The sequence below is a fragment of the Struthio camelus genome, chromosome 7 (genome assembly GCF_040807025.1).
Source record: "Struthio camelus isolate bStrCam1 chromosome 7, bStrCam1.hap1, whole genome shotgun sequence".
Classification (NCBI taxonomy): domain Eukaryota; kingdom Metazoa; phylum Chordata; class Aves; order Struthioniformes; family Struthionidae; genus Struthio; species Struthio camelus.
Window position 1 is genome coordinate 33,296,635 of NC_090948.1, and position 26,749 is coordinate 33,323,383.

Here is a 26,749-nt window from a genome sequence, read left to right on the forward strand (position 1 = left end):
GCTATGACACTAACATAGTTTAACAATATCTATAGTAATTTGCTATATGTAGGACAAAATACCTGAAATAGCATTAAATATCCTCTTCCAATGCCTAAATACTCTAGCTTGATGCTAAATGAATGCCATTAAATGACCTTATAAGCATCCATTCATTACTTTTATTCCACATTTTAATCTATATGTCATTATTCCATAATGGTATTCACTAACCATGCTAATCACTAAAGCATTCAGCCAGGGTAATTAAAGGGAACTCACAGCTTCAGCTGCCTACCATTCCTAAACACTAATGGCAGCCAGACACAAACATCTGCTCTTATTAAAAATTACATTCAAATATAGTTTCACTAAGGTTAGTGACCTATAAGGGAAAGTAAACTGCAGTAATTTCACCTCTGGTAACACTTTTATTATGTCTGTCACATAGGACAGTTTCAAGCCCTAAACAAAATTACAGAAATAGACTGTAATATATCAGAAGACATCAAAAGGATTAGAGCAATATAAAAACTGTAATTTGCTTTCCCCTCTTGAAGTCTGTTCCTCCCCCTTCCCCAAATTTTAGAAGGTAAAAATAACAATACATTCTTGCACTTGCAGCTTTGATTTGGTGTAGCTCAGTGTTGAACACCTTGTTTAACCCGGTAAATAGCTAATCGGAGGTAGTCCCACAACATGCAAAAGGAGTTATAACAGCCATAACCTGCTGAAAAGCTAGCCCTTTAGATTATATAAAAATACACACATAAAGCAGGAGTTTCTCAAATTCTGAATCTTCATGCCTTCCTTTCACTTACATACTCCATTCTACACCTCTCCTATCTATAGTAAAAAGATTAAAAAAAATAAAATAAAACCCCCAAACCACCCCACTGCCCACTATATCTCACTCACCTTGCAACAGAAAAAAACTGAATTTTTAATGGTCATGGTTGGAATATTTACCTTCAGATCAATTCAAGATACTGTTTCTCTTTTTAGGAAAGTCCATATGACATGACAGGGGAGTAGAAAATTCACTAAAGCATTTACCAATCAAAGGAAAAACAGAACAGAAATAAACCACTGGATGCAGGATTCAAATCACATGACAAGGAGACTCTCCTGGCACCTTTATCATACTGTTGAATTCTTCATCCAGAATTTGTCTTTTTAAAAACTAGGTGCTGTGTCTGTACACCTTGGCTGTAACCTTGAAAAACCTGAATTAACTGCAAGCAATGTAGTGATAGCTTCATATACTTTTAGAATCTGAAACAACCATTCTGCGATGAAGTGACCAGCATATGATGTATTTGCTCTTAAGTTGCACAAGAACAAAGAACGATCTTACGAGTGCTAACAGCTCCTGCTGGCACTGCAAGTGAACGAGCATGTGCATCCAGCAACAGCACCTATCCACCAAATCAACAAGGAACCTGGTCCAAAAAAATGAAGAGCCCAAATGAAAACAAAGATTGATGGAAGAAATCATAGTAAGAAATTTGTAACAGCAACAGTCTTATAGGCTACATCTCAGTGATGGATATATCAGATGGGCTTAAAAGATGATTATGTTTCTGTCACTGAGTGGCAACCAAAGGAGATATCAATGGACAGTTTTGGACTGTAAACCGGCGAGACCTAACAAGAAATCAAAAGAAGATGCTTGTGTGGGAAAGGGAGTGCACATACACATGGGCAGCTGGTGGAAGGGATGGGATGGAATGGGCATTTAGAGGCTTTTACTTCTGTCATCCTTATTTCAATATTTTCAGTCCCTTCCTTATATCCATTTTGAGGTTGTTACCATCACACAATACCTTTCATCTAAATTTTAATGCAAGCTCTCAGGCAACAACTAGTCTTATCTACTAGATTAACTGATCCGTTTAACTAAAATTAATTTTATTTCAAGATAACTATTTTGCTCACAGAAGTAACACTTCTGGAATACTGTGTACAGAGGCAGTTGTCATTGAACAGATACTGTTGTATAACAAGAACTCTGCTAGTCAATATCTGAATTTATGAAAGAAATCACAAACCTCCTTCATCTGCCTCTATGGTACAGTAATCAGGATAAGATTACCTCTAAATGCTCTCTGAATATAGATTATTATTGGGCATAAGGCCATTTCTTTTAATATTTAATATTATTTTTATTAAATAGCCCTACTACTGATCTATTTACTATCTCTTTTTTCACATTGGCTAGTAACCGAGCACCATGATACCATCTGGCCTCCAGAGAGGTACTGCTGGTTTATAAAGACACAAAAGGTATATTTGGCATTACGTTGCCATAAAACGGTATACATCAAAACTTTTTTCTCATGTACAGCGCTTTCAGCAACAAAACGCTTTTTTGAACATGAAACACTATTTAGGCATTGCAAGAGAAACCTTCCTCAACTCTCCGGCAATATAAGCAGAGAGGTCAGTTATTTAAACCAACACTAGACAGCGCGTGGGAAGTTCCATACACTTTGACACTCTTCAAAACAGAAGTCGCATCAAATTAAGGAACAATTTAAAACTGTCCTTCAAGCTAGAGACACTACATTGTCCTTCACAAGCCTACTATTTAATTATGATAATTAACTCTACGGTAAGCAATCAAACAGAATTGTTAATGGCTTAATGTATAAACTTACAGGCCTGGAGGATCAAGGCTTGTGGTTGCTAAAGCTATGCTTCAAAAGAAAGCATCTTCCTTGAGCTAAAATAAATACATTTCTCCTGTAGCTATGAGGTTTGGGTTCTATGTAGATATCTACACTCAACAGGTGCAATCATTTTACTTTAAAAGATTATATGGGAACTAAATGATGCAAGATCTGAACACTCAGATATACTTTCAATACAACCACTCAGCTGTTCCTATCTTTAAAAATCAGAGTAAAGGTAGTAGGCTTTTTTGATTACCTTGATACTACCATTACCTTTTTGTCTCTTGCAAGATCTTCTTTTAAAAATAAACACAATCTATTGATTTTTGTTTTGCAATACATAAAACACATAATTAAAGAGATATGAACATACAGCGGCTGTTGCAAATAAAAGTTGAAAGTTCTTCAGAACGATGATCTCCTGAAGAGGAAAGAAAGATAAAGGTAAAAGATCAAAGATCTTTTGACAAAGATCAAAGACAAAAAGTAACATGCATTCCCCAAACCCCTAAGTTTGAGAACTATTCCAGACAAATAAATACTATATCTTCTATCAATAAAACATTCTAGTATATTCCAAGAACTCACAACACTAAAGTGACATCATACTTTTTGTCAGAAAAAACGTGAAGTCCACAGAAAACTATTAAAAGGTAACAGACCAATGAAAACCTATTTTAAGACTTAAAACTTCTGATAAGCTGAGGTTCATAAAGCAATACAGGAACTAAGATTAAAATGAGGCAACTGGTCACAATCATGATGAAACATGGCCATAACACAACTCTATTTACACCAGATTAGCAGCCTGCAAATTTGATTTATTCAGATCAGAAGATAAAACACAACACGCCAAACTAGCATCAGTTTTTTCTCCTCTTTACGGAAAGGTCTTTCCTGTTTTCTTAAACTGAAATTTTTGAAGCAAGCAGGAGAATAGAAATCGAGTTTCCAAATTGAGTAACAATTTATTGGGCTTTAATTTAATGGATTTTTGTAAAATATGTTCTGGTGTTTGTATTACTAAATTAAGCTGAAATGTATTTACTGTTCTAGAAATATCCCTATAATATTACATAACAGGCTTTATAACATTAACCAGGTAGACCTTCTGGCACAAATTCAGTGCATTTCTCCAAAAATCAGATTCTTATTTAGGGTCATAACATGCAAGCTGATATTACACATTTTAAAGTTATTAAAAGTCATCTTCCACAATAAATATGTATCACCTCAGATTAACGGGCTACAGCATACAACAGCTGTAATGGAAGCCTCCTCTCACAACTGCAGGTGCTTTGAAGGTTGGAGAAATAAAATTTGCTCAGCCACACTGTACGCAGCTTCCATGCTGTGGCAGATGAAAAGCCCATATTTGCAATACAAAGCCGCAACTATTACCTTTGCACTTTTACAGTAACTTGATTCAACAAATGTGCTATTTTATAATAAAAAATGGAAGCTGACTGCACATTCACAGGCCAAGAAAAAAGGGGGATTGGCCACGTTTTGGACAACAGCAGTAGGTAAGGCTGTGCTGTGCTTGTGCCTCTATATTTTTGGAGAGGGTGTTGAAAAGGTATTCACAAAATGAGTTTTCCTAATGTAGGATAAATTAGTAATCCGCCGGTAAATGCCATTCACTTTCTACCACAAGTGGATACACTGGCACTAGACTTACAGAAGTTACACTCTCTTGCACTTTGAAGCCAAGTTGGGTAATTTTTCATTTGCCAGCATTAATAAGCTATTCAAGTTAGATATTTATTAGCTAAAAAAGCTATCCACCCACCCATGCAAGGATCCACAGTGGGAACACACAAGTCATGCCTAGATCATGCTGTACTCCACAGCTGCAAAACTAGAAACCACACAAACAGTTCCAAGAGAAAGCAGTTGGCACACCAAGCTCACAACACCTCTTTAGACCAACAGCTCAATCAAGAGTTCATTCTCTCAGTTTAGTGTGCTGCTCCAAAGCAGCAAATATTTAACCTTCCTGTAACCAGAAACAACAGCAAGTGTTTTTTTTTTTTTAAAAAAAAAAAAAACACAGGATTGGTACCTTGTATTTCAGGTTACCAGACAACCTCCTCCTATGGCATCATCAGACCTTTCTACTCTTTGTCCACCTAGAGCCACATTTTGCATATAATTCTTTCGTGCGTAGCTACGCCCTTCTTGTGGTATCGTAAGTGTATTTTTGTGGGGTTCCACGGTTCCATGTAACTGATGATCTGACACATCAAACTGCTGATCTTTACTGACACTTTCGTAACTACATAAGAAGAAAGCTGACATCATATAAAATTTTAATAAATCCAAACTCTCAAAAAAGTGCATACACATGCTTCTGATGTTAGCATTACTTTAAACAAAACTGAGCTTTTAACTACATAGTGCTGATTTCACATTCAAATCTCTAGTCCCTTTCATTCCTGAAAACACAAAATTTCCATTATTTATTTTAGGTAAATTATTTTAGGTTTTAGGTTTGTTTGTTTTTCCCCCCGCAGTAAAGAATACACTTCAACCTTAACACCAACTGAAAAAGATACTCTTCTGTCTAAATAATTTATTTAATACTAGGATTTTTTTTCTGAGCTAAAGCTCCCCTAAGGAATTACAACCTTCAGACTTGGGCCAAGCTGGCTTTATACAATAATGAATGGCATTACCAAGATCATATAGATGGTTCACTGCACATGCTTGCTCCTTATTGTGGCTACACAAGTGGCACGCCTACTTCTTTATAGGACTGTATGAACCATCAGCCAAGCAAATGCTCTTTCACATTCATTATGGATAAGGAGTAAGGTTGTTAATTTACTAGAGCACTGGAGGAAAAAAATTCAAGATAAAGAAAGTATTTCAGAATATCTTAAGCTAATGAAACTGCAGCAAAACTCTTGGAGACATAAAGCAAGTTTAAAAGCCATAGCAAGAAGATTAAGACATACGATACATGAAGGAAATTACCACTAACTTTTTAATATATAAGCCTTTACCTTTCAGTGGTCTAGATAGATGTTAGTTTAGCAAACTAGTTAAGCTTTAACAGAGAACAGGTGACACTGAGTAACTATCAACACAGCTGACTGAACCAAAGGTGCCTTTTAGATGCAGATTTCCCCATTTCAAACATCAAGGTAACTTTTTTCCTATCTCTCATCTAAAACATATGTTTTAGGGCAGCAATGCACCTTACTAGACCTAGGCAAATCATTCAGAATGATTTGATCATATTTCAAAATTGTGGATCAGTTTCTCTCCTAACCATTCAACAGGTACGTCCCATAAAAGTTCCTAGAAATCATTATCAATGAACAACGTCTTTCCACCTACCCACCGTGAACAAAATATTTTAAATGTACGTTGATCTATATGGCTGCTACCAAAAAACTCAAGGTATGAAATTTTATCAGTCATCTTTGGTCTCCCTCTACAATTTGAAGTCTTTAGCAGCAGAATTACTAATAAAAGCCTTTTTGCGCCTATGTTGTTTCTGGTAAAGATGTATCATTTTCTTCATTATTTTAATGTTAGAGGCAACACCTACATTATTTCTGGTATCATGCTAGCATAACTCTATTACTGTGTACCTTCAAACAGCTTTAATTCAGTAACATTTTTTAAATAAATTTTTCTTATAGTACTACCTAGTGCTCTTTTTTTGGACTGTATCACACTAAGGGGATGAGAACAGATCTATCTGCCTGACTCATTACAAGTAGTTCATCTGAAAAGTCTTCAGCATCGTTTATTTCATTCTCACCATTCTAATTCCTGAGAATGTTCTGCCCAGCTTATTTCTCCCTCGTTCCCCCCCCACCCCCCCCATACTTTAGGAGAAAATTCAGTCAAATATATGCAGACTTAACATGTTAACTCATACTGGCAGCCCACCAGTATGAGGAAGCCACCTTTCTTCAAAGGGGGGTAGCAGTCTAGACAATAAAAGATGATCAATTTTATTGCAAAACTGTGCTGACAAAACCAGCAATACAAGAGCATTAAGGTATCTGGAAAATTAAAATTTTGCATAGCTTTTAAAGCTCTTGGAGTATGAAAAGTTAAGGATGGAAACTAAATAGGAAACTGTTTATCCATTTGTCTTTGGCGGGAAGCCACTCCAAGTAGAAGTAAAACTATAAGTTACTTCTAACAATATAACTCAATATAGTGAGGAAAGACTAGACATTGAACAATGTTCACCTCCCCGTTGACTTATTTTTGTGTACTGCAACTGTAATCCTCTCATAGGTTTTGCATATACAATTTTTTATCTACCAAATGTTGCAAGTTCTACACTTGTTTCATCTTCACTATGAGAGCAACAATATGGCTGACAGCGTACACAAGGCCCATGTGGCTACCAGCATATTAACACTAACTTTTATCTACATAAACATGTGAATTGCTACATAATATTAAAATCACTCTAGTCTTCAGAAAAATATTTGAAAAATGCTCATGGAAAGTTTCAATACAGAACAGAAAGAGTAGCATCAATGTTAGAAACATATCTTTTTAAAAGGTTTTTTCATTTAATGCCCAATACACCAGTGAGTCTGATATCCGGAAGTAGCTTTGAACAGTCTTTTGTAAACTGGTCTTATTCCATGCCAACGGAGGTAATTTTACAGGACAGCTACAACTATGTACAACTCCTGCAGTACTTCAGCTTCCATGTCATGCACGCAAAGCTGAATTTTACCTTCTGCAAAAGAAGGAAACTAGAGGAAAAGACAATGAGGATTAATGCAAGGGAGGGGAAACAGCATGGAGCAACTTGCTAGCCGTTCCAGATAAGACTACTTTAACTATTTGGAGAACTCCAGTTTTTACTTGCTTGTCTTTGGAAGCACATGGAATTGAAATAATCAGCTATTATTGCCTTGAGCGTAACAGATAATGAGCAAATTGCACATTGTTTTTGTCCTCTCCATAACTTTCACAATAGTAAGAACCTGTTTGTATGGGCTTAACTTAAAAGAGAATTTAAAATTAGCAGATAGAGCAGAAAACCAAAAAGCTATTACACTGGATGTGTGACCTGTTATCTTTCTCCGCAGAGACTGGTAACCTTTACAACTGTCACCCCTCTGTAATAAAAGAGAGCAAACTCTACTACTTTTTGTATTCTTATCTCAGCTAACGTTCTCACTGAATTACCCGACGTCATTGCAAGAACTATACTGATGTTCACAGCTCCATATATAAAGCTTCATCCTGCAGCCAAAACTAGTATATCCGCCAATCAAATGGCAGCTGAGGAGCCCTAGGCTCAAAACAATTAATGTTAAATGAGATGTGACAACATTTCATGTTAACATTAACTTATAAAACAGTGTTGAATTACTGGAGCAAAAGAAAAATGTAGAGACAGATAAAAATAACAATAACAAAACAAATGGCTAAACTATCACATTAGTAAGCATATACCTGAAAAGCAACACATGAAGATCAAGTTTATAGCATGAAAATCAGATAAAAATAAAGGCTTCGTTCCCAAAATAAAGATAACATTCATTAAGTACAAGGCGTCCAGTGACAAACGAGAGCCAAAATAGTCAATGTATTAATTAATGTATATAGGAATTAAGAACTGCACAATCATATTATTCTTAAATACTGGTGCCATTTTCTCATTCTGCCAAATAAGTTAGACTCTACTAGCACCGAAGGAGATTAAAATTCTAAGCCCAAATTCTAACTCAGCTGACCAGCCCTTGTACCTATGCCCATCTGCCTAACTTGCATAACCCACCGCTCAAGAAATCTAAGTACTTACATTTTAAATTCAGGTAGTTTTTGAATCTGAGGCTCTGATCCTGAAAGCTAGTCTGTGCAGACCGTATCTTCCAAATAGCCCTGATATGACAGTTTAGTGGGCATCTCTGTTAAAAAGGTTTTCACTGGGCATGTACAAATGGAGAAAGAGACTCTCCATCAGTAATATTCTGCAGTGCAAAACCTCTTGTATTGTATTGCTGTATAGAATGCTGCTGTTACGCAAAGTCTACCTTGTTTTTTCTCCAATTTCAGCTCAACTTTTTGCTTAAGAGGGCAAACATCGTAAAAATGGAAAACCATACAGAAAAGTCTTGGCTTTCAAAAAAGAAAAACCTTGCTCTTGAAGATAACAGGAGCATTTTGGAAAGGGGCAGGGAGTCCTTGAGATCTCAAAAGAATTGGTAATGACCTACTCATCTGCTAATCTTTATGGATCAAAATACAATTCAGTGGGGAGTGAAGCTCTTCCTATGTAAAAGTTATCTAGGGTTTTCCACATTACATTAATATTTCCCATCTAGTTCCATGTCAGAAATCTACCACCATGCTTTGTACTTACAACAGCATACATGATAAAGACCGGTTTTATCCGATTATCCTTAGGAGAAAATACTAACTTATCCGTTCAAGAATTAAATGTTAACAGCAGCACTAGAGGTGGAAAGCTTGTGATTGATCTTTAGAATTAGTAGTGCGTTACAAGCAAATACGTGATAAAAGGTTTCCTCTGGACTGTAGGAATGAACTAGCCTCATTGCCTGGGAAGTCAAAGCACTGTCTGCCGGGATCATGTGCTGTATGTGGAAAGACAGGGGAACAGCCAAACTGCAACATGTTCATACTCTCAACAGGTCAACATACAACTAGCAGCGCATGCAGTTAAAGAACTGATATGGAACACCATTTGGGTCCATCTCATCTCCAGAGTTTGCATTCTTTTACGATCAAGTATGGGGAAATAAAAAGGAAAAGAAAGTAGACACAGCCCAAGAAATTATGCTCTTTTAAAGAGGTTGGTCTGAAATGTATACTTATAGCGTGCTCACAAGCACAACGATATCTACACTGGCATGTTCCCAAAGAACTCATGCCAATTCCAATATCTATTTTCTTTGTTTATCAAGTAATTTCTCCTTACTCACTGTTTTAGAAAGTAAGTTTTATAACCAAATATAGTCAAAGATCAAGTCATACTACATTCTCTTCATGTTATCTAAATTGCTAAAGACTTGCTGAAAGAGATTGATTTTTTTCCAGACATGTTCAGCACATGGTGTGGAAGTAGCTGTGAAATAAATAGCGTCTGCTGGAAAACCCCACATATGTAACTGATATTTATTTTACAATCACTCCTTTTATCCAAACTGATGCATAAATAGCTTATGGAGGCAGTTAAGAACATATTTGTTATTCCCACAAGGAGAACATCTGATACCACCTTTAAGCTAACTTCCATGGATTCTTTTCAACCAACAGAACCTGGAAAATCCTGCATAACCTATATTTTTCATTAATATTCTATATAAAAAAATGGGTAAACTGTAGTTCCATTGAAGTTCACCGTTTCTATTTCTAATAGAGAAAGAGCTGAGCAAGTTTAATATGCTCTGATATACATGACAAAACATTTGAGGCAAGATATATTTTATTCATCACTTAGAAGAGAACCTGAGACTTTTTTCATCTCTTGAGAAAACCTGAATTTGATGGAAATAAAAATTGTATTCGTTGATTACAAAAGCAAATTCCAAGTAAGTTTCCCTTTTCTCACTGTGAATAAGCATTGCGCATACCCTTAAGTGCTGACCTACATTCACTATGTATTAGAGGACCATGCAAGTTCCCCAAAATAGCTCAGGTCCAAAGGATATTTGATGTGTTTGTCCTTCCCATATCTTTAAGAAAGGGGGAAGAAATTACCATTCCTATTTTTCTTACTGGAACTGAGGCTAGGAAAACATATACTTTGTTTCAGCTCACACAGTAAGCTAAAATAGGCAGAAAACTCAAGTTTCATGTTCATACTCTAAGCGCTGCACTCCTTCAATAAGCATTCCTTTGCCTTTTAGATAACGGCCACTGAAGTATCCTTTGCAACTTAACTGTTCAGTTTATCTATTAACATTTCAACTTTCCTCATCATTGGTTATACTATTTCTGTATCTGAAATCTTCTCTCTACACGCGGTATAAAACATGCTTTCTTCCTCAGTCAAATGCTTTTCTTGCTTATTCAAGTTCTCGGCTGCCAACTCGTAACCAGTATAAAATAACCAAGTGACTGAAAGTTAGTATTAACATAGGGTCTTCAGTTTCGGTTCTTGAAGATTATACACTCTTTGGAAATGGTTCTTTTTCTTATATATTGTGCCAAACCAACCCACATAACTAATCCTTAATTTTCAAAAAATTAAGAGTTATTTTAAAACGCAAGTCCTGAGGCAGCGTGCTATATTCTGATGGTAAGACTAAGAGTCATACTCCCTGGGAGAAAAAAAGTCATGAGTGCACAATGTTTTGCCAAGTAAGATAACATTTTTCTTTTAGTTAATAGGTCCATTAATTTCCTTCACTTAAAATAACCTTTATTGAATTAAGCATGTGGTAAGTAAGAATAAATTAAATCTAAAATTAAATAGCACTCATGGATTTGCACAACAAGTATGGATTAACTAGCAGGTGATGCATAAAGAGCACAGAGGAAACAAATAATGAAGGAGACTGACTTCTTCCTTCCTTCCCCTCTATTACCTTCAGAATGTGCCTAACACACAATCTCAAAGAAGCTTTATTTCTGATCATCTAGCCCCATGTTACATTTAGTGTACAAATGCCACAATACTGATATATACTATAAACTTGGGATGAATGTAAAACACATACTCTGTTCAAGTTGATTTCTCTAACAATAACTTTTAACGATCTAAAATAATACATTATTTAGACTGTCGGTTAATTTGTCTTTGATTCAGTAAGGAAAAACACTAGTCTACCTGAAAAAACTGATAACGCAAAGCAAAAGTCAAGATAAGCACTTTTACTAATTCCATTACTGCTTTAACAAACGCAGGGAGTCAGATGACAGCAATATAATACTTCTGAAAGGAGAGAAGATCAGTTACTAACAATGATGCACAGAGGCTCTAAGTATTTCAAAACGAGCTCAACTTCAACCTATTGACTTTCAAAAAGCAGGCAGAGCAATTAAATTACAATAGAAACATTAGAAATTATCTTGCCAACGTTGGCAAGATTAGACTATAAAGAATAATCAAGAAATAGATATAACACGAAATCTTCCATTTGGATACAAGAAATACATACCTAAACATTCAGATTCTATGGCAGTGATAGCAAACCCTTCTCATGTCAACTGCCAGTATCTCCTGGCTGCATCTCATACCTCTGCACAGCACTAGGCCGATCCCATCCTTGCTCCTTAAGGTGCCCACTGCTCCCAAGCTGGCACAAAGTACCCACAGCAGCAATGATTCCAGTAGATATCACAGGATAAAGAAGAGGGCAGAAAACAAGCTATGGATTTTGTTTGTGCATGTTTTCCCACAGGTCTATAAGCTAATGTCATAAACGTAGAGCATACCATGCCAGACATAAAACATCATTGCCATTTGGGCATCTAAACACATCAGATAACACGCAATTTTCATGTAAGTCTGGTCCTTCCACAGAACAAAGATGTGGTTCACAAATCAAGTCATTCTACTGTAAGACAGACTAAAAGAACTGGAAAACATCTAGCTTCATTTTAAAAATACACTATGTATAAAAATTGTTCAAGTGTTCTCGCAGTGAGATAATTTTAAAGTAACAGAAGTATTTCTCATTTAGACCTAGTTTCCCACTCAGAGCCCTCTGGGATGAGCTACATAACACACTGACTTTTAGCCCTGAATCTGTAGATCCAGGCGGCCCCACAAACAATTCTTGAGGTCCGTGAAAGATGACCAAGAAAAGATATTTCATATATATTTTTAGCCTCTGAAACAATCTGTGAAAGTTTCTAGGAAATTCATAATGTGTATAAAAACAACAGCCAGTTTACTCCTGGACTTCTCTGATGAACACCACCAATTTCAACAAACTTGAGAGGTAAATCTTATGCTTTTGGATCTGGGCTTCAGTCACCACCATCTTCCACAAAGGACACTGATTATAATCTTCTTTTTAATATTAACATGTTTGAACGCTTAATTCAGAATTCCATAACCAATGTCTTCAAAAGTAAAAGAGGAAAGAAAAGTTCATCTTGTAACAGAAATACAAACAAAAGCACTACAGGAGACTGGTATCCTCTAGTTTATAAGAGCTTTAATGTTTATTATTTAAACAAAATGCACTTTGTTTATGTAAATAATATCTTCTGATTGCCAATTCAGTACTAAAACAAGAGAAAACTGGTTTGCAGGCTCTGATGCTGGGCTTTCAGGCTTTTAGGACCCCAGGTATAATTTAATCAGTCAGACATCCAAGGCCACCAGGAGTTGCAAAAAACACCAGTTTCAATTTTAAATGTTGTTTTCAAACACATTTCAGTTTGCCTTTGGTGAACCAGATTTTCTACTATCTTTGTTTGCTGTGTTGACTAAAATAGATAGTAGTTCTCTAACAAACAGTGTAATTTCCAGGAAATAAAGCAAACTGATCAAATTCCTTCTCTCCTAATCCTGTTTAAGAAAACGAAGCTTGCAAGATCACAGTGCCTCTGCAAAGGTGTGTATCCCTGTGTACCTGTCAGCTTTCCCATTACAAATCCTTTAATCAGCAAATTTCAAGCATATTTAACAGTAAGGTGGAAGTCTCAAATATACTATCAGTAGCTGTATCATCCCCTCTTTTGTCTTTCAAGCTGAAAGTCAGGAAAACCAAACAAAAATCTAAAGATAAACTTTTTATTCTATGAAGTTCAAGAACAGCTGCTTCAATAGACTCTCACAACAGAGAAAGGAAAACTCTTCACACTGACCTGCAAAAAAACTCCATGGCTTGATAAAGGGCCGTGTTGACTGAAATGGTCAACGAAACCAACAGATTAACTTGTTACTGACTTCAGTGGGCTTCAGATCAGAGCTAAGGCCTCCAAAGTTCCCTCTTGTCCTACTCATTCAAAAACCAAAAATGGAATTACAGCAAGTAAATGTTACAAAGAAAAGCATATTTCAGATTTCTCAAATATATCATCTTAAAATGCCTGTTAATATATTCACAGCTACACAACACCAAAACATATCAGAAAATTTTAGCATTATGTATAGACTGTCTAAACAAGACATGAGGACGTTATCTCCTATGTACATGAAGAGCTTTTTATATCTGTTCTACCACAGAGCTGAAGTAAGCAGTTGGCAATCTCAGTCATCCTGCACAGCAACAATATAAACAGACAGAGACAGAAGGCCTTTCAAAGCTGACAAACACAAGCACCACCACTTTTCACGGCAATCAAAGTTATATTTACTCATGAGGTAGTTATCAGAACCTACTCAATATTTTCTGACTTCTGCAGTAGAATCATTAACATTTAAAAGGCTCAGGAAAACATGTGACAGTCCGAAATGCTGGTAGATTTGTTCCACTTACTGAAAAGGTTTTCAAGCACTTTTTAGTGAGAATATTAATAACTGCTCTTAAATTGACACTCTAGAAAAACAACCTAATAATCCTACTGCCAGAAATGTAAAATAAGAATGGTACCTTCTTTCATAAGTTCTGGGCAAATACAAAAAATAAAATTTTATATTTAAATGAAATTTCAACCTGATTTTGTCTCACTATAGTTTTTTTTCCAGCAGTCCTTTATGCTTAGAAAAAAAGACTCACTTTAGACTAGCATTTTCTAAAGAGTGTTCCTATGAGGTTGAACCTACTAGGTTCCTACTTTACTTGCACAATTATGAGTTGCCCTGCCTACATGTACAGTGCTATACAGGCAAAAAAGTTAGTATTTATACAGGAACAAAATCTTAACAGTTTATATTTGAATTTAACAATCATGAAAACACTTACTTAAAAAATAATGCAAAATAATACATAAAAATGTAAAACTCAAACCAAAAGTGCCTGAGCATCTCACTAATAACACCATGAAGTATTAGAAGCTTTAAAATCTTTATCTCAACAAGCAGTCATTCAAATGCTTTCTCTCCAACTCTACAGAACTACAGAAAGCACATCTCAGTTTTGCAGAATGCGCAAATCTAACTTCTGCAGCCTGCCTGAACACTCACCAAATTCAGATTCTCTTGTATTGAGGCAAAGAGAGTCTATAAAGAAAACCTGCCAGTCTGTTCTCCAGCTTTGATATGGCTGCTGAAGCAATTTAGAAGGGGAAGAAAAATTAGCAATTAAGGGATTCGTAGAATCCAGAATTTTAAATTCTCTTAGCTCCCTTAGTCTCCAGGTAGATATGTATAAATATTGATGCCATATGCTGCCAATGAAATGCCTTTTCGCCAGCTTTAGTCTCTATCTGGTAGCAAAGAGATGACCGAAAGGAAGATTTCCAGTCAAGTGTTCATTTTGTAATGAACACTTAGTGCCTCCCCTAATTCATGTGCTACCTGCACTGGTACCTAATAAAGCCAGCCCTCTAGCAAACCTGTATAGCCAAACAACTGTGCTACACTTCCCTTCTGTCCCCGTTATGCCCTATACTGGTTTGCCAGGAAAAGGGAAGAATATAACCAAGAAATGTGGCACTTACGTTCAGATCTAAACAACAGAGTATCATAATTCATTCACAAATTTGAAATGAAAATGACAAGTTTGCTTTCATCATTCCTTACATTTTCTTGAAACTGTGGTAAATCTATCCTATAAAAATGTGTGTATCTAAAAGACAATATGCTTTATCAGTATTTTCCCTTGCCATCCTGAAGAATGCATATTATTGGTACAACATACTTGTAGACAGAGAAGCATCCATCTCTTCTCCACTTTCACATCCTTTGCCAAAAAATAATCATGCATGAAATTCTACTTTAAAGCATTGTGAAGGTGGAAAATACAGTTCATAAAACCTCAGAATAGCTTAAGCTAAAAATCTGTAAAAGAATTATTGGATTGCTGCTCGACAGTATTTTATCATATTATGCCATGATACGCAGGCGGTTCCAGTGCAGTAGGATTACAGTGAAGCCCTGCTGACTTGCTGCCTACATGCATACCCTCTATGTAAAAAGATATGTATTCTAGAGGCAAATAAGTGTGGTAGACCAAAAAAGAAAAAGCACTTCAGGGGAAACCTCTATCAAAGAATTAACAGAGATACGCACAGAATTCCAAACTCGAGGAATATCAATGTGACTACAGTTAGTATTCCTGACCAACTCTTACCCTTCCATCCTCCCAGTAATTACCATTCAGCCATTCACAGATAAGGCCACTCAGAGGCTGAAGTTTTCCATAGCCACAGACGTGAACAAAACAGTAGTCCCAACTCTCAGCTATTTAGCTACACTGCTTTACAGAGTAAGTGTGCCAAGTTCCGTGCATAGCTAGTCCAGCCACTATGCGACACCCCGCTTCCAGCTAGGAAACAAAACTGGGACATCTTTATTCCTCACATTTCAATACTATTTCATATTTAGTCATTCAATCTACTAACAGAATATATGCAGTAATGCTTCCGTGAGCTTTCTCTACTCAAGGATAAGAAACTGTTTCCATTGATTATTTCTACAGCTCAAGAAGAAATTAGTAGCGTGCCTCTAAAGGAACTAAGCTCAATGTCTTCCAACAGGACACCACCGACAGGAAAGTAAATAAGTTTTAATGAACAGCTGAGCACAGGCTAAATTAAGATTCTAAATTGTTTGAAATGAAAGTTAATGAACATATGAAAGCTCTTTAAACTATAGAAAGTTTTCAAGGAAAGTAATATATGCACTTATAGAGAGAGAAAAGTGTCCTCATGCTTAAATACTTTTTAGTACACATACTACAGCAGTATCAGAAAGAACAGAAAAACTGAACTTTTACTGCAAACGTCCACTTATCTGGAATTACTTTACTATATGGAACATTAGTATTTAGATATCAATTTAGCTTTCCATTACAATACAATTGATATTCAATTAACTGGAAAAATTAAAAATGAGTAGTAAGTTAAGACTGGACGAAGAAAACTCTGAAAGAAATTGCAGGGGACCTAACCCCCGTTATCAGAATACGAAATAAAAACACTCAGCAGAGCAATCTTCTTGCACACTGAGATCATTAGATATGAGAAAACGAATTCTTAGAGCTCACAGGGCTTAACAGTTTATATGGGAACCAGCTGTGCCACTATGACAAACACAGTAAACAACTTTTTTCTCCTACCTAACAGAGAAATTCCATGTTTGCTCTAGATAGATCAGTTAAATATCTGTGCCTATTCTATCCTACTGTATAATGTAAGTACTTATATGTAATAAACATGAAACAAAAACATTGGCTGGAAATTTGTGGTGGACTTATTTGATTAAATGCTCAATATATTTAATACAGATACTGTATAATTATTTTCTGTGGCTATTCTGAGCATCTAAGACGGCACTTGCTTCAGCTGCACAAAGGCGTAAACTGTATTTTAATCTTGTAGTTTTTGTGATATCTTAAAAATAAAACTGCAGTTCTCCTTCCAAAGGATTCCAAAGTGTTCTATAAATGATACAAAAAATTGTCTCCAATATATTATCCTGTCTACAATACAACTGTCCATACCATAATTTGCACTCATTTCACACACTGGTGCTTTAAACTGAACTTGCCACTCCTGTAGCAATACAGAGGTCTGCATATGATACAAATATCACAAGGGCTATATAAACATGTTTAAAGCAATGCCACATAACAATCAATCCAAAGAGAAAGTAAATACTTTTTGCAAATTCTGGTGAAATTTAGGAAGGGAAAGTGTAACTACTCATATAGGGAATTCAATGGGGAACAAGAAATTAGCTTCAACTCATTCAACAGATTCTGAATTATCCCACTGGGCTAGAACGTCATCTTTTCTGTATCTCTCCACACTATTTCTGGACTCACGGAAAAAATAATGCTTTCATATGTAAATGCAGTCAACATTTGGATTTTATCTGATGACTGATATTTTTAAGCAAAGACTAAGAATTACTAAATGCTTCATGCGATACAGCAGACAGTTTTAAATGAAGCTTGGTGACAAACGTAATTCCATTTGCAGAATATTTCAAAATAAATGTCTGTTCCCAGAAGAAAACATTGACGTTTACCACAAGGAGGAATTATAGCTCCCTGCCCAATGTACTGAGGCTTTCCTCCTGAACATTTTGCCTAATGGGTGTCCAGACTTTGAAAACTTTGAATTGCAGGCAATCTAGGGGTCACCCTGTATTCAAAGGGCCTTTGCTAGACATGGGATGGAGTTCTTTGGGGCCTTGCTTGGATCCCTGTTTCGCAGCTTCTTAGCTCTCTCTCAACTGCTCTGGTGAGCCAATAAGGAGACTGGGATACAAATGGGAAACAGCTAGCCTAGCTTCTGAGAAAATTCAGGATGAGTACACCCTAGGAACATTTCAGACAAACTGACAAACTTTGATAGAGAACACTATGCTGAACTTAATCAACCTTAACTTGAACATAAAAAATACTTTTTCCAGTTTATGACACTATTAATAACCACATTAGGCATGGAAAAGGATTATTGTGGTCACTTATGTGTATTCAAAACAGCTAATACTTTGCTTTAGTATTAGAATATTATTGGCCCAGAGAGGTTGGGGAGTCTCCATCCTTGGAGATATTCAAAAGCCATCTAGATAGGGTCCTGGGCAATGCGCTTTAGGCGACCCTGCTTGAGCAGGGGGGTTGGACTGCATGATCTCCAGAGATTCCTGCCAACCTCAATTGTTCTGTGACTCTATCTTAGAGCAGATTTTTTTTCAAATACAATTTGACATATAAGAAATTTGAATCCACTTTTTATGAAATTGACAACATACATCTTAAAACTATGGATTTCTTCAGGTAGGCCCGATGCACAACAGCATTCATAATTGTTTATATCGCTAATAAAAAATAATAAACAAAAATTAGATATAAAGGTGTTTTAAGAGAAGCTTAAAGAGGAAATTAAATCGCCCTGCTAATCTCCCCCACATAGTTCATAGGTTTTAATAAATACCTATACCATTCTATCACATACAGAGTTAAGTATGAGCTTGCCACAAAACCCATGCCTCACACAGGCAGTTCCGACCACTCGTGCACTAATTTACTCTATACACCTATCTGTCTTCATCAGACGGATGAAGAGATGATTGTTTAAAAGACCAACCTTCAACATGAAACTAACTGAAAGTTAGGGAAGCTTCAGATTGCAAAGAAAAAATAAAAGTTACCTTTGAAAGCATCCAAAAGAATTTTTACTGATGCTACTTGAAGGTGAATCATCTGATGGCACTCCAGGTACTATACAAGAACAAAGAAGGTGCAGTTAATCTCATTACTGCAATTACTGCTTTCGTATCTGCTAGAATTCATTCAGAAACATGTGCATTTTTAAATTCCTCAGCCTAAGAAATAGATTTTGCTTTCACCACTTACCACATGAAAAGATTGGAATGGGGTATATAAGCAGAGGTGGTATTAAGATTTCTAAAAGTTAATTCTGACTCCTGTTCTTATTCTTTTTGCATACCCACAGGCAACTTGGTTACTCTTGCCTCCACAGGAGATTTGAAACAAACCAAAAAGTGGTAGGGAGCTGAAATTAGTAAAACGCCTGGACACATTATTGCATTCATGAAAATACATAAATACAGAAACAATTCTAGGTATCTTCACTTGCAATATTTTAAGAGTAAGGAATTTAACACGCTGATTTAGTTGTTCTTATTGTTCAGCATACACCTTGTTGAGCATTTTGCTGGAATCCAGACTTACGTAGAAAAGAGGACTCTGGTGATGCTGTTACTCCAAATACAGTTGTATGACTGAAGCTATAAACAGTTCCACTTCTGTTCTCACACTAGTCAACCATTCTGAGTCTCCAATACACTCACAAGTGTGTACTGTAAATGTCACCTGATCACTACAAGCAGCTGATAACTAAGTAAAGTTCACATAAATTAGAGATGTCGCAGCTGAATACAGGACACGAGCTGAGGATGTTGACCACCTCATTTTGATCTAAGCCTATATGCACTTGAGTATACTGCTTCATTGTCATTTTTCATTCAACCTGTGTGTCTGTGAAACTGTATTCTAAATAACCTAGAGCAGCAGGTGAAAACACTAGCTGGAAAGGACTAATTACATTATCTTTTACCATCTCCTTTCCTATACTTCTGTGAAGGTTCTTAACTTTCATAAAAGTTATGCTTTCGCTCTTGAGAGCATACAGGTGATACAGACCAGATCATAGCTCACAAAACTGACCCAGCCACTCAGAACACCTCAACTGTTTGAATTGAAAACTAACACCTCAGTAGAAGTTATCTCAGAGCCACAGCAGAAATGTAACACACTGAGTTTGTCTCTGAAGCCAGTTTGGGAATGCCCAAAAAACAAATGGGCTTAAGAATAAGCACCTTTCTTGCTTCCCCCCCATCCCGTGCCCACCTCTTACTCTGAAGCATCCTTGTTCTCCAGACTATACTTATAATCCATCCTCATTACAGATAAGAGTTAACTGTTCTCCTCATTAGTGGTCCTTAAGACAGATTACTAGGGATCACAGAATGGTTGAGGTTGGAAGGGACCTCTGGAGGATCATCTAGTCCAACCCCTCTGCTCAAGCAGGGTCCTCTAGAGCACATTGCCCAGGATCACGTCCGGGCGGGTTTTGAATATCTCCAGCGAAGGAGACTCCACTACCTCTCTGGGCAACCTGTTCCAATGCTCTGTCACCCTCACAGGAAAGAAGTTTTTTCTCAGGTTCCGATGGAACTTCCTCTGGTTCAGTCTGTGCCCTTTGCCTCTTGTCCTGTCACTAGGTACCACCGAGAAGAGTCTGGCCCCATCCTCTCGACACCCTCCCTTTAGATATTTTTATACACTGATGAGATCTCCCCTCTCAGTCTTCTCTTCTCCAGGCTCAACAGGCCCAGCTCTCTCAGCCTTTCTTCAGAGGAGAGATGCTCCAGTCCCCTCATCCTCTTTGTAGCCCTCCACTGGACTCTCTCCAGTAGCACCATGTCTCTCTTGTCCTGGGGAGCCCAGAACTGGACACAGTACTCCAGGTGAGGCCTCCCCAGGGCTGAGTAGAGGGGCAGGATCACCTCCCTCGACCTGCTGGTAACACTCTTCCTAATGCACCCCAGGATCCCATTGGCCTTCTTGGCCACAAGGGCACATTGTTGGCTCAAACCATGTGGATCTTAAGGATATAGAAAAAACACAAAACCGAGATAAAATTTACAAGTCAAGTATCTGCAAATATTTTGCATCAAAAGTGTCTCTGTTTAAACTTTTTGTTGACAAACGCATGCAAAAGGTATATTTCTTCCCTACAAACCTTGCAGCTCAGCCCTTGAGTGTCCATAGTGGTTGGAAAATTCCCACAGAGACAAAGCAAGTTCCTGACTCTCCCTAACCCAAGAGCTCTCGTGTCTCATATGCCTAATCAGAAGAAAATTTGCATTTCTCAATACAGTCCATCCCTAGAAGGCATGAACTTGGTGAAAAAAATGCTGCAACACACTACCTTCTACATTCCAGAAGTGAAGCTTTCTCCTCAAAGCTTGCACAGTTTAAAGAAATAGCCCTATACACTCAAGCATCTGAGCTACATATAACTTGACTCCTTGTAATGGACCAAAGCCGAGTCATAAGCAACGCACTACCAGCCTAACACCTGACTCAGCAAAATAGCAGCTGTGTTGGCAGGTGACAAAGGTGCTAACTCAAAGCCTCTGTCTCCTTGCCAGGCTAGCCAACTAAGTCCACTTGGATAAACTGGGTTTTCCTAAGAGGCCTCTTTCAAAAGGAAGTTTTCATACAAACCATCCCCTTTATTTCCCTGAAGAATTTCATACGCTCTCCTGCATGGAACTAGCATTACTTGCACCTGCACTCACACTGTAAGATGCAAAGCTTTCACCTCGCAAAGGGGTAGCACGCTACAGCCACACCAGGCTCCGCAGCCTGCAGCGAGCACACCTGCCGGGGCAGAGAGCAGGAGACAGCGCCTGAGGCAGGCTCCAAGCCCTCGCTTGCGTTTTAACGGAGCCTACCTCCCCCCAGCACCAGCACAGGCCGGAAAGACTGCGCCAGCGAGAGGCTGCCGAGCCCGGAGCGGCCGCGGGCCCCCACAGGCCGCGCCGCGCGGCAGCGACCGTTAACGGCCGCCCGGCCGGCGCCCCGGGAAGCGCGCGCGCAGAGCCGGCGCCCGACGGCAGGCGCCGCAAGGGGAAGCGGGGCCGGGAAACGGCGGCGCGGGTAGGCGGGGGGGGAGCCCCCCCCGTTGCCACGGCCGCCGACCTACCGAGGGCCGCGGGAAACGACCGTTGGGACCCACACCTTCCTCGCGCGAGACCGCAGCCACCCGACACGCGGGCCAGTGGCGGGAGCGCGTTTGTAGCGGAGCGGGGCGGGGGGAGCTGGGGGGGGGGGGGGCGAGCCGCCCTCAGCGCGCATGCTCGGAACACCCCCGCCGCCGCGGCCAGACTCCCCCGCGCCGCGCCCCCTTCCCCTCGGCGGATCCCGGCGCAGGCGCAGTAGGGAGGGGCGGGGGCGGGGGGGGCGGGGAGGAGGGAGCCCCGCCCCCTCCCCGCCCCTCCCCCCAGGCCGCCGCCCTTTAAACGGCCGCGGCGGCAGCGCCCGCGCCCATTGTGCCCGCAGCGTCGCGTCGCGTCGCCTCGCGCCCGCCCGCCCGCGCGTTGGTGTAGCGGTGGCCGCCGCCATGTACCGCTACCTGGGGGAGCTGCTGGTGTCCCGCCTGGGCGCCGGCTCCGTGCTGGCCGCCGCCGAGCCGGGCGGGACGGCGGCCACCGGGGGGGCGGCGGCGGCGACGGCAGCAGCGGTGTGGGGCGGGGGCGGGGGCCGGTGCCCGCGGCGGCACTACTGCGAGGCGGGGAAGAAGGAGGACGACCCCAACTTCTTCAAGATGGTGGAGGGCTTCTTCGACCGCGGCGCCAGCATCGTGGAGGACAAGCTGGTGGAGGGGCTGCGCACCCGCGAGAGCATGGAGGACCGGCGCCACCGCGTCCGCGGCATCCTGCGCATCATCAAGCCCTGCAACCATGTGCTCAGCGTCTCCTTCCCCATCAAGCGCGACAACGGCGAGTGGGAGGTCATCGAGGGCTACCGGGCGCAGCACAGCCAGCACCGCACCCCCTGCAAGGGAGGTGAGAGCCGCCGCGCCCCGCCTCGGCGCTCCTGCGCGGCCGCGCAGCCCCCCCCGCCCCGGCCGCGGTGGTAAACACGTATATTTATTTACACGGACCCGGCTGGGAGCAGATGTCTGCCCGCGCTGCGCTGGTGCTCCACCCCTTAAAACTCCGCTTTAACTAAACTCCGGGAAGGGGGGGCGGGGGGGGAGGAGGAGGAGGAGAGCCAGGCTCGCCCCTGCGAGATCACTGGGAGCCCGGTGGCCGCGGCCGCCACCCGGGCGAGGGGCCGCGCTCCCGCTGCGTTCGTTGGAGGAGGGAGGCGCGGGCCGGCGGCGGCCGTTGCTGTTGCCGTTGCGCAAGCGCCGCGCGCCGCCGCCTGCCGCCGCCGCCAGGGCCCGGCTCGGCCCGGCCCGGCCGCTCACAGCTCCCCGGGGCCGCCGGGCCGGGGCCCGGGGGGAGGCGCTTCAGGAAGCTTCACGCTCAGGGTATCTGCTCCCCAGCTGGGACCTCCGGGGAAGGTGTTTGTAGGCTGCCAGGCTGTTTGTGCGAGACCGGAGTGTTCACCAAGAAAACGCCTCCTGACCGGTAGAGAAGAATAAAACGAGTGTTCCCAGTTAGCAGCTTCATACCTAGGAGGAAGGAAAAAAAAAAAAAAAACTCCTCAAGGTGTTTTTTCGAGGAAAAGCCGGCCGGGCGTAGCGATGGCCCACTGCATACCCAGCCAAAGGACGGGAGAAGGCGATCCTCACTCGGTAGCTCAGCAGGGTTAATCGGGTGGGAAGACAGGATGTAATCTCGAGGAAATCAAACTCCCAAGCCTGTTGTTTAGTCCAGGGTAGATGGCATTTCCTTGAAAAACAAATACAGATGGTCTTCAGGGTACTTTATTCAGCAGTGCTGATCCTTGAGGGCAGTTAAGTATTGGAGACCATTTGGGGAGCATATAGCATCTCAATCTGCAGCTCTTAAAGCAGTATAAAAGTCCAGGAGTTTTTCTTCAGCATAGACCAACTCTGTGGTAAATGATGATGGTACCTGTCAAAAACAGTTCTCTCTGTGATTTATTTGGAATGGAGACCACGGGCTTCTCGAATAGAGTGGGAAAGGTGTTCTTAGATAAATACGTGTTTGACAATCAGCTTAGCTGTTGAATATAGGACATGGGTTATATTACTTGGGAATTTTCTCTTTCCAGCTCAAATGGTTTGTCCTGCTGATGTGGTTTCTAACTTTCCAAAATTGAATACACAGTGAGTGTCCTGTAGCCTACTTAATTCTTATCCAGAATAGAGAGAGAATAAGGAACAGTTCAAAATGATGAGTAACTTAACTCTTAACATAACTTGTGGCGATAGCTTGGAACAGGAGTTCCCAACTTCAGACTTGGTCATAGTTGAGGCCTGATTTGGATGAAGATTACTCTGTATGGAATTCTGCTGCTGCTATAATTTCTGTTAAAATACTGACAACTATTACATTGCTTTTTCTGATTGCTCAGGTCAAGTTGCTTTTTGCTGCTGCTTACAAAGAATGCTTTTCTGTACTGCCTCTGTTACTGTTCAGAGCCACAGTTGCATATTAAAGTACAGTTCAGCAGCAAATGAACTAAAAAGAATCTATCAAACATTGAGAAACTGCTAATATTTCATGTTAGTATTGTTGAGAAATTGAAGACTTTATTTTCATGATGAAGAATTAACTCTACACATGAACAACAACAACAAAAAGTGGATGATTGAATGCCTTTAGTGCTGATAGCTACGTTTCTAAATCCTCAAGAGAAGGTCTTGGTTTTTAGTAGCAGCTCTTATGCCTTATGTGCTAAGACTCAAGAAAACGCTGTAGAACTTACGGAGAGTTATTACTGGTCCTGGTAGACTGCAGTGGTCCAAGACTGTTTCCTCAGTCTAATGGGCTCAAAGATGTTTTGCTTGATATGATAGGTATCCATGCTATTAGGAGTCTAAAATATGAATTTAAAGACTTAAAAAATAAGTAAATAATGTGGCTCTTGATATGTAACCTTCTCTGCATAGCATGAGTGAGGAGAGAACAGTCATGTTCATGTCGAAAGTTTCCAGGCAGTTGGACATGGCAGCTGAAGAAAATATACTTTGTCCATTTCTTCTCATGTTATTTCTCTCCCACCATGGGTTTGGGGAAGGAACTGCAAATGCTGTTTCCCTTCCAATCTGTTCAGTGTAGTGATCATTAATGAATTCCACCTTCTAACGCTGTCTAGGAATTGGCTCACTGTCAGATGACAGATCTGGCTTTGCTGTAAATTTAAATGGGACATGTGATATGATATGTGTTAAATAAGTAGTTGGACTACTTGAAACCTGTTATGAAGAAAATAAGGTAGGAATTGGCAATAGAAAAATTGCTACTTAAAGAGAAAAGAGTGGTAAAGAGATTTCTGTATTTGTGGTACGTTTGCTCCTTCCTGAACCCACCAACAACTTAAGCTTTTGTCTAAAAGTGATTTTTAAACTAGACTCTTAGAGTCTACAGGAAAAAAAAATGCAAAGCACAGTGAAGTATAACTCTAACTTTCTAATACTACGAAATGAGAAAACTTGCTGAAGTGACTGTCCCCCACACTGTGTAGTCCAGAAGCAGATGTAAGGAATTCACAGCAGCAAGAAACAGCAAAGAGCATATGCCTACTTGTTAAAAGAGGATGATAAGTTGGCATTATAAGGAAGGTTTTCAGAGCAAAAGGAGCAACGTGAGTCCTAGAGCTTTTCAGTTGCAGAAGTGTGAACTTTAACTTTGTGCTTACTGAAAAGTAAAATGTTTGATAAAGCAATGTTCTTTGGATCCCCCTTAGGATTGGGAATCATTCTGATCTATTTAAAGATATGTATTCTGTACTAAGAAAGAGATGGCCTTTAGTTACTGCTAGGTAATAATGTACAAACAGGTATGCTTGGTCAGCTCTTTCACTGTTGTAAGGAACGTTATACTTCAAACTCTTATCTCATGGAGATTTCATGAGTTTTAAATATTATATCAATATAATCAAATTTAGGTTTACATCTTTAAGTGCAATTAAAGGAAAAGTGCTTGGTATGTCCAAGTATTAATAAGCTGAACGATGAGAAGTGATGTTTAAAGAGTATTAAATGCCGTTCTGTGTACAGATCAGACAAAAGGTCAAAGTAGGCTTTAAGATTTAAGTATATGATGCAGGAAAGCAAATGTTTTTCAGGCTTCTCAAGGTTATCTTTTTTTTCCTAGTTTCTGAAATACTTCATTGGTACTTCTGTGTATGTTTTGGTTTGTAAGGTCATTTACAAATTTAACCATTAACTAATCAAGAATTTATACTGCACAGCAAAAAATTTTTTGATTTAAATGCTGTGAACCTAGAAACAGCTCAATTACTCTAGGAAACAGAGACCAAATAAATATTTTAATAATTCTGAATGTTAAGCAGTACCTCACTGTTTTTACTAAACATCTATGTTTGTAGCTTAACATCATAACAGTAAGAATAGGTTTCCTTTTATTACAGATGACTCTTAACATCACCTTCACTTTTCTTTGCCTGCTGATTCTTCCCTAGAGTAAAATCTTGCTTCCTGCATAGTAGTCCTGCCCAAATCTGGAAAGTACCAACCTGAGTGAGAGGTTGATCTTTATGGAGCAACTTTAAAACTTGGATGGGCGTCTGTACCTGCCAGAGGGAATTCAACAGTTCCTTGACTTAGTCTTTCTGTAGCAAATCTGCTGTTGCCTGCAGGTAGACAGAACTCAGCAGAGTGAATGCCGGAAGTGGTCTGCTCTGAAATTAAGCGTTCTGAGTGAATGGCTGTGGCCTGATACAGAAAGGGAAGGACAGACTATATGAGTTGGTCTGAATGAGGACAAAGTCAAGATTGGTCTTAGGTTTTTTTTTTGCATAGGCCAACTTCTATATACCTTGATAGGAAACTTGACTGTCGTGTTTTACAAATACCCAAGTTTTAAAAATAAATGC

General features: G+C 39.7%; 2 protein-coding genes across 4 annotated transcripts in view; one reads left to right on the forward strand and one right to left on the reverse strand.

The window, feature by feature from the left end:
- SHLD2 (shieldin complex subunit 2) overlaps positions 1-22,130 on the reverse strand; it is a 50,320-nt gene extending 28,190 nt beyond the window's left edge. Inside the window, exons 1-4 of one of the 3 annotated variants that reach the window (XM_068950646.1) lie at positions 21,918-22,053; positions 18,832-18,901; positions 13,434-13,564; positions 3,028-3,075 (exon numbers count right to left, since the gene is read on the reverse strand). The gene's annotated coding sequence lies outside the window, so the exon portion shown is untranslated. Of the gene's footprint in view, positions 1-3,027; positions 3,076-13,433; positions 13,565-18,831; positions 18,902-21,917 lie in introns of all 3 variants that reach the window. The other 2 variants (XM_068950645.1, XM_068950644.1) reach the window with 2 other exon arrangements.
- A 158-nt stretch (positions 22,131-22,288) lies between these two features.
- The window catches only part of GLUD1 (glutamate dehydrogenase 1), a 31,086-nt gene continuing 26,625 nt past the window's right edge, over positions 22,289-26,749 (forward strand). Inside the window, exon 1 of the mRNA XM_068950677.1 lies at positions 22,289-22,779. Coding sequence (XP_068806778.1) covers positions 22,335-22,779 — 445 coding nt within the window. The 5' untranslated portion in view covers positions 22,289-22,334. The remainder of the gene's footprint in view (positions 22,780-26,749) is intronic.